Below are 14,612 nucleotides of genomic sequence, written 5' to 3'. Positions count from 1 at the left end.
AGCAGCGCCAGGCCACGAGGCCGTCGCTGTTGTTGCAGGGTTTCACTCTGGTTATGCACTTATTGAAGCGGAACACCCCCCTCCCCCGAGCTCTAATTTTGGAGCAGACCTTGCAACACAAAACCTGCAAAACATTTTCATTAAGACTGCAGTCACTTCTGCAATGAATTTACTTCAAACTAAGAAGTCAAACAAGCAGATAAATAAACTAACTAGGTCAAGGTAAGGAAGAATTTCAAAATCAGACTTTGATTCTGGTCTGATGAGATGCTGCTTAGTCAGATCACATCGTGATCGTGAGTTTGCAGCCTACAGCTTTTCCAACAATAAACCGCGGCGTGTAAAACTGGTTTTTCCGAAAAACTGTGTTGCTACACGTTGATCTAGGCCGCGTGACTGACCCGATTTTTATTCACTGAACTAATTTCTCTTTTTCTAACACATCCGCTGTCTCGTACTTGATAATCATTGAAGGATGAGTTTCTGTTTGTGGTTGCAGCTACCTGCAAACACAAACTGGTTTCCACTCATGTTTGTTTTGAGTACGGTGCCTCACCCGTGTTTGACCTCACAGCAGACCAACACAGCGGAAGCATCAAACAATCCATAAATATTAGATGGGCTTTTTGAGTCCCGGCTTCCTGCTGTGAAACTTTTTTTTCCATCTCCATCTAGCATCTTTCTTCTTGGGGGACAGGGAGGAACCCCATCACTTTATCTTACAGTGCTGGCTCAAGGTTGTCGCCATCGCAGCTCAGTTACTAAAGAGGGCGGAGCTTCGCTGAGCCTTTTTCACGTACAAGGCTGAAACAGACCGACTCTATTTAGAAAACCCACGCAACTTATCTCGGTTAGCGGCATGAATAATCTGTGCAATTGGTTTGTGGAGGTGTGTCTGTCTAACTGTGTGTGTGTGTGTGAGTGTCAGAGAGAGGGAGAGTGAGAGAGAGAGAGAGAGAGCGCTCTGTATCGTGCTGTGTGGCTGCATCGACTCTTGGCTGCAGCCGAGCAGAGCTGATGGTATGATGACACATGTAGCGCATGAATCATTTAACAACCAGCAAAGTGAAGCCAAGGTGGCACCCCTGCAGTGTGCACGCCCTTCAAAGTCCATCATGCTAATATTGCTATATTTCCTGACGCTTCTTGAAGGGATTTAAACTATGATTTAAAAATAAATTAATGAGGGCTGTGCGATTATGGACAAGAAAAATCCAGATTTTCAATTTTGATTTTTTTTTTTTTGCGGGGTAAAACTACAAGGCAATAGAATCAATTATTTAAAATATTTATCTTCCCGATTGGGAATGAAGTGCAACTGAAAGATACTGTAAATCCTCCTTGGGTTTAGTAGTGAAGTGACAACACTTCCAGTCTTCTCGACCAAACGAAGATGAATGGATTAATGAAGTGAGAACCTCACTTTCACCAAACTTCACTTGAAAATGAACCGGTTCTAAGAAGCAAACACAAATGAACCCCCCTGTGGAAATAAAATAAGGCGCACAGCCTGGAAGCATGCGAGAGGAAAGTCGGTTTTAAGATTTTCCCTTCTTTTTTTTTTAACATCGTCGTGACTAATAAATCCTATTTTGATTTAAAATCAATGAATCGCACAGCCCTAAAATAAATAAATAAAAAGGCACCTCTGCTGTAAAAGGCTGTGGTCATGTTTGTAGATGATGAAGGTGAAATAAACTCTCATCTCAACTCAGACCTTATTGTGTTTGTAGCCGTAAAAGATGCCTCCTTTCAGTCGTTCAAGGATCCGCTCCTCCAAGAGCCCTGCATCATTTATTGATTCCTCCTCATTATTTTTTCCCACCGTCGTTGCGGGAGAGAATTTCCTCACCCTCGCCGCCAGAGGAGTGACCACCTTGATTGCCTGCGCTCGCTGAACGTCGGCTCAAGTGGCGTTTTTTCTTCATCGCGTACCTCTCGAGCGGCTCAGACTGATGGATGAGTTTAATAAGTTTTGTCTGTGAGATTGAGGAAAAACCAACAAGGAATACATATAAAAAAAAAAAACAAGAGAGTGGAGGCGGATTTGCGGGTGCGCTCCGCAGGCTGAATGGCCGCCGTTGTGTCTCTTTTTGTCGTCCCGGGGTCCAGGGGATCTGATGCGTGTCACTCAGGAAGGGGGGAAAAGAGGCGCCGGCGTGGGGCCCTGCTGGGCTGGACCTCCTTCATAAAGCCCCCGAAAAGTCACTTCCCCAAAATCCCCCCCCACCCTCATCCCCAAAGACCCCCTCACTCCTCGGCCGTACAGCGGTGCATTGTGTTGCCGGGAATTCCAACCTTTTTTTTTTTTTCGCCTCTCCTGCTTGGTGTGTGTGTGGCTGTGTGGTCGTCCTTGAACCATTGGCATGCTTATTGCTGCTGTCCTACAAGCTATTATGCTGATAAACACACACATACACACACACACACACGTGTCAAAGTCAGCCCACTCCCTGGTGTCTCCATTAGCCTCAAACCAAAAGCGTTATGTTTCCATATATAGCCGTAACCTTGAAAACAGGACCTTTTTTTTACCCGCTGGTCTTTACAACTTTATCAGCAAATTTTAGTGGGAAGTTGTAATTTCAGAGCTGCAGTCCCGGGAATGCTTTGCCAACATTTACAATGTGAACGTCTGGAGGAAGTCCAGTGTATTTTTAGTGTCTTTCCTGAATTATTCATGACCCACAACCGGCAAAGGACACACACACACACACACACACACACACACATGCAAGCAAGCACATCCAGGAGTGCTCAGGGAATCTATACGTTGCGATTCAACTCTGCGTGACCCCGAAAATGAAAACGAGAGCAAAGTTGAACCCGCAGTCACGACACGGAGCCGCATGTGCAGCAGTATCAGCCTGGATTCTCATCCTCAGGAGTCCATATTGACTGGTCGCTGGTCAACTATCTAAGATGGACAGTCAGCCAAAATAACGCGTGCACGCATCAGGAAAAGACAAACTTGCATTTGTATTTCTAGACTCGATTCATGCAGACGTCACAAGATGAATAGCCAGTTACCTTTGGCTTCTACAGAGGTGGTCAAAGTGGTGGCCATTGGCCACTTGTGTATGGCGAACTACTGCTTGGGTAACCTTGGCCAAGGTTTCCGTTGGGACATTGCTCCTCATGCATTTTCTATTTCTTTTGTCCAAGGGTCGCCAATGTAGTCGCTTTCATTGTTATCGTAATTTGATCAGACTTTGAAAGAGGTGTCTATATGTACCGACGTACTTGCACAAATTCAATATTTATGCAAGTTTTTATTTTCCTGATGTGTGTATAAATTATCTTTGGCTGATTCTGTATATAGATCAGGGGTGGGCAAACTATGGCCCGGGGGCCATATATGTGGCCCGTTAAGCTTTTTAATCCGGCCTGCCAAACTTGAAGAACTTATATTAATAGTCAGGGAGTCATTCAGGCTGTATTTCATCCATTTTTTCAGTGTTTTAAGAGTCATTTAAATATAGAGCTGAATACCGTGGGGATTCAGACATTTTTTGTTGTAACACTTTTGTTCATTTTCAATTGACGTTAAAGCACATGATGTTTTCTACATATCCCATGGTGTAGTTTTTCCTCCTATGAGGTGGGTCTCCAAAACACTCCATCTGTCTGCTCCTGCTCCGGCTCCTCTGTCACATTTTAGAACCAATTGTCGCCCGTATTCCATTTCCATCCTTCCCAACTCTTTACCAAGAGTCTCTGTGTTTCTGTCTTCAGGCTCTGGACGTGGACCGCAGCGTCCTGTACAAGATGAAGAAGTCCGTCAAGGCCATCTACACGTCCGGACTGGGTGAGTCCTGCCCCGCCGCTCCTTCACTCTCCTCCGCGGCTTCAACGAGCCTCTGCTGTTTGTCCTCTTCTCTTCTCTCTAAGCCTCAAGTCACATCGAGTCAATCCCTCAAGTGTCTATTCCTCTGCCTTTGGGACAGGGGGATGGGAGGTGTGTGTGTGTGCGTGAGTGTGTGATGGTCCGTGCCAGTGCGGGCCTGTTTCCATCGTGGCTCCTTTGTTGGGCCCGACTGACAGAACCCTGCTGAGAGGGAGCGCGAGAGGCAGCGAGACCCCCGAACAATGTGCTGAGCTCGTCCATTTTTTTTTTTCTTTTTTTTTTTCACACAACAGTGTGAGCTCTGTTCAGGGGCCGCAGGGACAGCTGCCTGATCCAGACCCCCAGAGGAACAGCTGGGGTGGAGTGGGACACGCGGACACACACACACACACACACGCACGGGGACACACACTTTGTTTGCGTATGGGTGCTGAGTCCTGGACGTGTTTCCACTCCACCTCACTGCTTAACATGCGTTTACACACTCACACACACACACACACACACACACACACACACACACACACACACACACGGCTTCCCTTTTTGGTCGCCTGCCAAGCTTTGGGGCCATGAAAGGCTGATCTGGTGCCGGTGTGCTTTGTCAAGTTCAACCGGTCCACTCTCCTCACGCCTGGCCGAGTCCTGGTCGCGGATGCTCCGACTCCCTCCTGCACACTCGCAGGTGCCGCACGCGGGCGGTTGAAAACTGCTGTTGAATTACAATCAAGATCGTCGGCTTACGTAAATACGCGAAAGGGAGTTTGCCTTTTGTTTTTTTCTTCTCTCGCCTTGGAGCGTGACGCTTTCTATCATTGTTTAATGTAGAAACAGTGTTTGGTCTGTGCGGACGCGTTGAGAGACCTTCAGAGGGACCTCCGGTCACTTTGACATGTGAGTTGTTGGGGAAAAACTGCAGAATAGTTGATAAATTTTAGTGCGACATAATTATCGAGGCGCCTCACATCAGACTCAAAATGTCACTTTGACAAAGCTGCCTCCCTACAATCTTAAAGCTGATGAGGAGCCCATATAAGCACATACAAACTTGACTCCATTCATTGAATGTTATTTGCTGAAAAAGATTTCAGCAGGATAAATTTAACATGATGATTCACATTAGTTTATCTGCTGATACCGGTACCGCCTTGTTTCTATGGCAATAATGAGATCACAACTAAAAATAATTCAGCATTTCTTTTTTTAAATCAATCGTTTTTATTTAGAAGATATGTTTTAAAAAAAAAAGTTGGGTTGGATCAGATCCTGTTTTGTTTTAATCTATTAACTAGTATTTGAATACTGATGGAAAATACAGTGTATCGGCCTCACAATTTGGGTGCAACTCTGTAGAAACCTTGAAATCTTTCTGCGCCCGAGAAAACACAGACTTTTGTTGACTGTGTTTTGGAAGGGGATGCTGCCTGGGAGGGAAAAAAGAAAAAAAAAACTTGAATAGTGAGAGACGCAGCAGGGAGCCCCGCCGCTTCTTACCGCCTCAGCAGTCAGAGAAGCCTCTCTCCTGGTTGCCGAACGCAGGCAATTCCAATGCACTTTCAGCTGCTTATTGCCGGAATGGTGACGATGATTGGCGATGATGAGTGGAGATGATGATGATGATGATGGTGGTGATGACGCCGGGGAGGGGGGGGAAGAGCTGAGGATAGAACGTTCTTAAAAAAGAAAAGGATAAGAATAATACATGAGAGAGGTGAGACTGCGCAGAGCGAAGGAGGCGCTGTGTTGCTGCGGGAAGCTGTCAGGCTGTCAGATGGTGCGTTTTTGATGGAAAACAACACAAAAAAAAAACCCTGCAGCTCAGGCGAAACACCCCCACCCCCTTCTCTCCCCCACCCATCCTCAACCCTCCCCCGAAGAACCTGCAGCTGACGGAGCAGAGCTGCTGGAACCAGTTCACTGAAGCGGTTCTGCAGTGGGAGAGCAGGGAGGCTCGGTGGTGGTGGTGGGGGGTGGGGTGGGGGGGTCTCAATGCATCGTATGTTTTAAAGTTTCACGAGTGTGAATGTAACTTTTCCCGCAAGTTTATTTTTGTGTTTCTGTCAGTGGGAAAAAGGCTTTTTGGGCCCATGGGATTTTTTTTGCTGCAGTGCCTCTAGTGGCCACTGGGAAAAATCGGCACGCCGCCATATTGCCAATCCGATATCCAGTTCTTATAACACATGGATGAACTGCATATTGTACTGCCCGTTAACCGCCTGTGACATTTAATGCTGGCATTTTCTTTTTAGCGTCAAATACGCGAAACTAGCGAATCTTCCAAAAAACCTGCAAAAGCTTAAAAACGTTCTGAGAGTGGATCGGAGGTTTGGGGGTCAGCGGAGAATTGACCCGAAGTCGTTCTCACCCGGGCCTGTGGAGGGAGGAAGCCGAGGCCGGCCTGCTGTCCTGCGATTAGAACCCTGCGAACTGGTCGGAGCTGCGAAAAACAGACGGCAGGGTTCGGAAGATAAAACTCAGCCCTCGCTCGCATGTCACCCTCGTGTTTTCTTTTTCCCCTCTCTGTGTATTTTGGAGGCGACTCGCTCCGAAGAATGCCGTACACGACCGGGCTGCTGCTGCTGCTGCTGCTGCTGCTCTCTCGCCTCTCGCTGCACGCACGCACCCAATGTGTTTTTGTTAGTCTTGACGCTTAACTTTTCTATTTTTTTTTCTTTTGTTAAATCGTAGGGCTGCAAGATAAACGGTGGTTTAGATTTAAAGAGTGTAATTTGCCAGGCTCCTCGTTCGATGGAAAAAGCCCTCTTTATTTCAGATAATAAGCCCCCCTGCAAACAGGGACGCCGTGTTTGGACTGTTTTCGGTAGCATTTGCAACGCGCCTCTGCAATTTGCAGGTTCTGTTTACAGTGTAAACTGAAAGGGGCGGCGTCAAGGGGGAGAAAGAAGCTGCTTTGTCTCGAGGCTCCACCTGCGTGTTTCTTATAAACAGACTCATCTCGCCTGAATGCTGCTCCGCTCTGTGGGCATTGCGGGTGATCCAGCCTTCCAAAGCATCCATACGGGAGGTGCAAGGTAAACCCAGGGGCTGTCAGACAGAAGGGGCTGATGGGTAAAAAATAAATAAATAAATAACAACAACAACAAATGTCTTGCTTCTGCAGGAGTTTCCCGCCTCGCTCCCGCTGCACTTCATGATTATATTAAAGTAATGTTGCTTCAAGCCGAGTATCCGAGTCTGCAGTAGCGCTGCAGCGTTCCTGTGCTGCATCTTTCAAATGCACCATCGCATCTAGTGCAATGCAAGACGACGCTCGATCCCACTGATGTCCGAGTCTTATGACGTAGAGCTGCGCACAATTTTGGTGACTTGATTCATAAATAAGAAGGTTTTTTTTTGTCGGTGGGGCGCTAAAAGAGAACACGAAGAGTTTGCATAAAGAAGAGGAAGATACTTTAATGGACACATATGGAGGCCGATGTGCAGCGGTATTGATTCTCTGCATTTGCAGCAGATGGATGGCACGCTGTCCATCCATCCATCCATCCATCCATCCATCCATCCATCCAGGATAGTATAGTTGGAACTTGTAACTCCAGACAGACATCCGACACAGATTACAACTGGTTTGCGGCAGTTTGTGACACTTGTAGCAAGCGCAACATTTTACACCCGAAGCCTGTCCTGCCCTGACTTGCAGTCGCAGGGGCCCTTATCGCCCTGCTCAGTTATTGCTCCAGTGGATATTTGAAGGTTTAAATTGGATTTGTCTGACGCGAGGGAGTCGGCAGCCGGTGACTCAGTGACTTTTCAGCTTTCTCCTTTAATCACATGATGGATATCTCGGCGGCAGAGACATGAGCTTATCCAGCTCCAGCTATAAACCTTGCCCGTGTGTGTGTGCTTGCATGCGCCAGTGGGTGACACAGAAGGAAAGCTGAGTCATGATGTGGAAGCAGGTGTCTCTGACATCCTTTGTGATTTTCTTTTCTTTTTTTTTTGCACCTCCTGTCTCCTCCCCCTTGACAAGAATGTTCAGGTTGAATTCTCAATCTCTGCCACGGCTGACCTGTGTGTGTGTGTGTGTGTGTGTGTGTGTGTGTGTGTGTGTGTGTGTGTGTGTGTGTGTGTGTGTGTGTGTGTGTGTGTGTGTGTGTGTGTGTGTGTGTGTGTGTGTGTGTGTGTTTCCAGCTCACGTAGAGAACGAGGAGCAGTACACTCAAGCCCTGGAGAAGTTTGGAGAGAACTGCGTGTACAGAGATGATCCGGATCTGGGCTCGGCTTTCCTCAAGTTCTCCGTCTTCACCAAGGAGCTCACCGCACTCTTCAAAAATCTGGTGAGTCCATTTTTTGCCCCCCTCCACATTCAATTTTATCTATCTTTGTCAGAATCCTGGTGTGTTTGTAAAGTTGCGTCAGGGTGGTCCTGGATACCAGTGACCTTCTAGACAAAAATGTTGCTCTTTCGCCGAGTCATTGACCTGTGGTCGATTGCTTGCACAGCCAAGGAGGTTGTGGGTTTGATTCCCCACCTGGGACTATAAAAACAGCGATACATTGCTTCCCTTCCTTTCCCTAGGGTCTTTAAATATTTAAAACAGAGAGTGTTAGTCCAATATCAGTCATTTCCATCTCGAGCAATAGATTCTATTTTCATCAGTGGGGCCTTTCAGTGGCCATCCAAGTTGAAACCATGTTCTTCACTGACTGCCCTCTCTCTTTCTGTCTCTGTCTCTCTCTCCACCCTTCGTCCCTCTGTCAGTTCCAGAACATGAACAACATCATCACCTTTCCCCTGGACAGCCTGCTGAAAGGAGACCTGAAGGGCGTCAAAGGGGTAAGACAACATGAAAAAAAGGGGGGGGACAAAATCAAAAACACCAGCAAAGCACCTGGACAGGATGTGTCATGAACTCGGTCTAGTGCTGAGTCACCAGCCGCCTCGAAGAAGCGCCGCAGTCAGCAGGAGAAATGACTCGTCTGAAAAGAGAAGAGGTGAATTTCTGGCCAGCATTTGTATGCGACGTAGACGAACAAATTATGGGATTATTCCTGTTCATTGGGCTCCAACGTTGACGCCATGCGCCTTTCGATTCGCCATCCTAGAGTTAAAAATAGTATGATAGTAATAGAATAATAACTGTAAAAGCTCCAAACAACAAAGTCGTCCACTGCCAAGTTCTGGATTTTGATCCCGGTTTTGCGTCATTTGTGTTCTTGGAACTCTCACGCTTGACACGCGACGCGCTAGGCGCTTCCCCAACCAGCGGGTCATGTGACCCCGCCCACCGGACCGAAGGCCGACAGACACTCATTAACGGGGGCCCGTAATGCAATCAGCCCTCGTTACCGTCCGCAGCTGTCTGTGACCTTCTGGTCCGCAGGCACATGATCCGACCGACGTTCACACGGCGCTGCGACCAGATTAAGGCGGCTCTGAGGCGCTGCTGCCGTGGAAACCGCTCGCTGCGCCCCTGACCCTTGTCCTCTCCTTGGCTGGCCGTCAACCCCTGAACCCGTCGCTTTTTTTTTTTCTTTTTTTTTTATGAGCGCTATTTCTGCATCCGCTGAGTGCGACCCAATCTCCATCCTGACCCGGGCAGCCGGCCACAGCTGGAACGCAGAGCCACTTAATTCTTTATTAGCCCCCGGATGATTCTGATTAGGCCCGACGGCATGGTGGCTGATGATCCTCTCACACACGCGCGCGTGCGCACACGCACCCACACAGACACACACACACACTGACGTCAGTGTCACCTTGGCTGTGATGTGTTCAGGCCTCAGAAAGTCGGCCGTTAAAGTGTCTGCGGGAGAAACGTTTAAAAGGAGGCGGAAGGAGACGATTCATCCGCTGCCAACCTGTTGGTTTCCCTCAGCGGCCTCGAGGCTATTCCTCAGTCTCCTCCTACCCCTTCGTCATCCTTCTCCTCCTCCTCCTCTTCTTGGTCTATCATTACCGACCAGGATGAGGTCTGGAGGTCATCTCCTGTGTGGGGCAGAGCACCTGTGAGTAGAGTGGTGGGTAAACTCAAGACCACAACTCAAAATTGACAGTCTTTCAAAAGGCTGTCGCCCACTGTTTAAAGAAAGGTTTGAAAAAGAGTGAAAGAAAAGGGTCTGCACACTTATTATCACAGAAACTGTCAAGTCGGCTCATGTAGCGTCTCCATAATTTCGGCAAAAGCACTTGAATAATACTTAAATATTTTGCCTTTTGCTCCCGGTTCCACTTCCTAGTTCGGCTCTGCTTTTTTTTTTTTTTTTCACCAACGGTAACAGACTACAGGTGTTGAGTCAGAGCCAAACAAAGGCCTCAGGTTCCACTTGATAAAGCAATCTGCCAATGAAACGGAAATATGTAGAAGAACAGAGGTTCAGATGCTCCACAGCTGCCTCTCATTCATTCTATAAAGGTCGGCGGTCTTTTCATGTTGACCTGGAACTTGTGTCCCCTCACACGCGCGCGCGCGCACACACACACACACACACACACACACACACACACACACACACACACACACACACACACACACACACACACACACACACACACTCCCTTGTTAATATTCTGCTGCCGGTGGCCTCTTTGGAAAGGAGAACGATGAAGCAACCCTCGGGGGGGAGTGAGCCGCTAATGGCTGTGTGATTAGAGGGCTAGCACCTAGCAACCTGCACCGGCTGCAGCCGCTAAAAGCCCCCCCCCCATCCCCCCCCCCACATCCACCCACCTCGCTTTTTTTTCCGGCTCATCTGCCTTCATGGCTGTTTCACCGCGGCGGGCAATTTGCACGGCCGGTGTGACGCCAACCTCCCCAGGCACCCTCCCTCCTCCCCCCTCTTCCAACCTCTACGGTTGTAAATGTGTTTGCGCAGCGCGTGGCGCTAATGAAGTGAAAAGGCAGGGAAAGTAATTGGAAAATCACCATAAAAAGCCTTAGTTGACTTAATGTAACGGAAGCAGGTTAATCAGTACCAGCGAATAAAAAAAGAAAAAAGGGAAGACAGGATGGGCTCCCCCCGGAGGACCGGGGGTGTTATTATTGAAGATAAAGACGCACGTGTGTGGAAAATGGAAAGTGCTGAGTCCACCGTGGCTGCTAGCGGGGGAGGTTTGCATGATGTCATGCCTGCAGACGGACCCCTCTTATCCGCCGGCCATCGACCCTCCTCTGTGTTTCTAACCCGGCGGTGACTCATGGCGGCTCAGCACTATTTACTGGCCGCGTCCGGACGCTCGCAAGCGAAGGCAAAGAGACGTCCGACGGCTTTTGTTTGCACGTAGCTAATTATGTTTGCCGCAACACCAGAGACGTGGCGAGCGCATGAAGTTGACTGGTTAAAATATGTGCAACCAGCTGGAGATGAAGGGAGATTAAACTGTGTGACTCAGTGATTTGACATCGACTGCGATTGTTTAACAGCAAATTACAATCTCTGAGATTTCGGACGGACTGTTTGCCTGCAGCTGTGATTTAATGAGTCACAAAAAAATATTTATTTTTCCTTTTATATGTTTTATATTGACCGACGAGATAAAAATAAAAGTTACTATTTTCCAAACACATGTCAGCAGTGTGCTAGGACTCCTGAACTCCTTGAGGAATTTTAATGGGCTTTTACCCTCGTTGTAATCAAGAGTAAATAAGATCAGACTGAAGCAGCAGCAGCAGCAGCAGACAGTGTGGGTGGGCGGGCGGTAGTGAGGAATGTGTGAGGGGAAGCGCTGCTCCTGACCGTGTGTGGCAGCGGGTACGAGGAGGTGATAAGTTTGCGAGCGGAGGCCCAGGCGGAGGGCACCGCATTCTTTCTTTTTTTGCCGACCGGACAGGGAACCGGGCGGCCGAGGGCCCGCCGCTCTCTCAGCGACCCTTTCAGCCGCCGGTTCTTCTTCCTCGGCCGATCTCAAGCCCTTCCCACCCCCCCAGCTGGTATTTTTAGCCTTCCTACAGTTCCTAAAGCTTCTCTCCCCGCTGCCCCTGAAGCTCCCTTCCGCTCGAAACTTTCTGTCTGATTCTTACTTCAACCGAGGTTTGTCTTTTGTAGCCGCTTCCTCTTTTATGATGTCTGTGTTTGTTGTTTTTTTAAACTCTCCTCACAGGGATGTTGTGTCTGCTTCACATGTGCTTTCTAGCGCTTTTGGCCATATTTTTTTCTCTCAGTGGGCCCAACACGATGGTGTAGACCAGCAGCCTGACGCTTCCTTGTTGACACAGCGGTCGGCAGCGGGGTCGCCTTCCTCTGTGACACGCTGACGGTCCCTTTGGGGTCCCATGTTATGGAAAATTCTGTCTTTCCACAGTGTGTCTGCAAGGACAAATAATTCTGCGAAACAACAACAACACAACACCCACAGCAGTTGTTTGTCTCTCTTTGAGTCTGCAACGGGAGGATTAAACGGGTTGTTTTTTTTAAGGGATCAGGATTTTATTTTATTTTATATTTTTATTCTAATTCATGTTACGGCACTTCAACCGGGATGTGAAACAAAGATATGAAAATAGTCACCTAGTGGGACCATTAAAAATAAAAATCTCCCCTTGCTTCTGCTTGCAGCAAACAAACAAATGCAAAGTCACTTCTTCTTCTTTCATGCCGTGAACGACAGAGGCAACAGTTGCGTTTTCAATGCTGCTCCATCTGTGTCTGAAGTGGGAAAACAAAAGGTCTAAATTAGGGCTGCACAATATATCGTAAATTTGTCGATGTCGCGATATCAACATGTGCGATAGACATCGTAAACGCTGCGATAAATAGTGCGTTTGTCCATGCGCTAGATGTAAAGAAATTTGGCCAATCAGAGTGAGCCTTACTGCGTCATTTGCCCGCCTCCAGGTAACTTTTGGTTGAGTTCGCAAACCATGTGGAACGAGTGAGTGGGGCGCAGTCATGGCGGAAGCGACAGAGACGTGCGAGGAAAATGTGGGCGAAGAGGAACTGGAGCGCGATACAACACCAGTGTTATGTCCGCACTGGTCCTCAATTGAACGCGTCTCCTCACCGAACAGCTGCAATTGTGCTTCACCAACCGCCGGCGGGTTCGTCAGAAATTCACAAACATACACAACATATTACTGGCGGTTTTCCTGCCGTAGCCCACATCTACCACAGCGAATATACTCTCGTACGTGAGCAGTGGGCACTACGTGCTAGTGACCTACAAACATGGTATACGAAAATTTTGGCCGACCTCGGTTTTATTTCACCCGAAAAAGAACACGCACACGCACACACTCCATACGCCAACGACTTGTTGGCATAGAAAATGTGTAACATTTGCAATGTGAGACACTGCAGGTGGATTTAAATTCTTCTGTTCACCTTTATTTAAGATTTAAGTTATTTAAATGATTTTACCTACTTATTTTTTTTTTTTTTTTCTTTCAACAATACAGGTTGTGGGGGATTTTTCTGCCATCCATGTTTTTGAGTAGCATAAATGTTTTATATTGAGATGCTCTGTTTAAGTGAGCGAGAAATTGTGCCGCTGTGCACCTGAGTTGGTACAGTGTCAATGTAGCAGCTGCTGCCAGGTGCAGTTCTTTATACAAAAACATATTGTTAGTCTATGTTACCAGCAAATATAAAGCAGCACGACATGAACACTGTACACTTAAGTATTTGTTCATTTATCACAAGTCACGTCGTTATTGCAACACACAACAACATTATCACATATCGAATGTTTTCCTATTATCGTGCAGCCCTAGTCTAAATACTGTTTGTGTGTAATGTGGGACCTTTAAAACCATAAGCAGTTTGTTCATGCGGGCAGAATTATGCATTCTTTACACGCTCAGCGGCTAATCCGCACCTGGGAGCAGCTCCAGTTTTTCTTTGGCTTAAAACATCACTTCATGATTGACACACGCGGCCACTGAAAGGGAACGATTGATTTTAAACGTGGCTTAATCCTCTTTGATTATCTTTTTATGAAAAGGCATCTCTGGCATCTTGCGGAATCTTATTTTTCAGACTCCGCCCCACTTGTTTAGAATTCCTGTTACTCTCGTTTGCCCCGATTGCGGCTCTGATTCAATTAGAGCCGCAGCGTCGGGAATTTTGATGAGACGTTTCGCTCGAGCGGCTCCGACAGCCGGACCTCGTCGATTTAGGAACGAGACGCGAGTGATTCCGTCTTTGCTGGAGAATTTCCCGAGAAGCCACGGCCACAGCGCCGGGTTCCCCGCAGAGACGACAGAAGGAGGAATCAGCTGTCTGATGCACACGGAGATGCTAAACACGCCTCCACCCAGGGGGCTCATTGCGATCTGTGTAATGTGCATTTCTTAAAGAGCTGTTCAACACTCGCGGAGCTGTTGTGCTGGCAGAGAACAGCTCGAGCAGCGGCAAATTGTCATCTTGAGCAGTTCCTTTGTGGGTGAAACTGAACGTGTCGTTGCGGAGCTTCAGAGAGGAAGGGGTTTTGCTTATTTTGGCCTTGTTTATCAGCCGTAAGCAGATTTAGACGCGTATCTGCAGACGTGAGTGGGAGGCTCTTCTCTACATCTTACTCACAAGACAAAGAGCCAGATGTCGCGTTAGAGTTCAGAACACTGTTTTCTCACTGTCGTAATGTTCACAAACTCCCGAGAAATTTGTCTCATTCTGCCGGCTCCACTTTTTTCAAAGTCACATTTCTGGAATCTTGTGTGATGTCACAAGGGGCGCAGACGCTGACATCACCTCAGGCCAGGTGTCGGTGCCGACCTTGAGTTCACCTCTTTTCTCTTCCGTCCAGCTTCGGTTTCATTTAATTTTCCACCTGCAGGCTGTCAACAGAGGGCTAACTGGCTCCTGGAGATCT

At 47.8% G+C, this 14,612-nt stretch overlaps 1 protein-coding gene across 2 annotated transcripts in view; it reads left to right on the top strand.

Annotated features, from left to right (window-relative positions):
* The window catches only part of asap2a (ArfGAP with SH3 domain, ankyrin repeat and PH domain 2a), a 44,158-nt gene that overhangs the window by 12,650 nt on the left and 16,896 nt on the right, over positions 1-14,612 (top strand). For both annotated transcript variants that reach the window (XM_076017893.1, XM_076017892.1), the window contains exons 2-4: positions 3,736-3,808; positions 7,997-8,142; positions 8,568-8,642. In XM_076017893.1, coding sequence (XP_075874008.1) covers positions 3,736-3,808; positions 7,997-8,142; positions 8,568-8,642 — 294 coding nt within the window. The remainder of the gene's footprint in view (positions 1-3,735; positions 3,809-7,996; positions 8,143-8,567; positions 8,643-14,612) is intronic.

Source organism: Nelusetta ayraudi, unplaced genomic scaffold (assembly GCF_046127955.1).
Source record: "Nelusetta ayraudi isolate G7.1 ecotype Tasmania unplaced genomic scaffold, CSIRO-AGI_Nayr_v1 ptg000007l, whole genome shotgun sequence".
NCBI lineage: Eukaryota > Metazoa > Chordata > Actinopteri > Tetraodontiformes > Monacanthidae > Nelusetta > Nelusetta ayraudi.
This window is presented reverse-complemented; position numbering and strand designations above follow the sequence as displayed.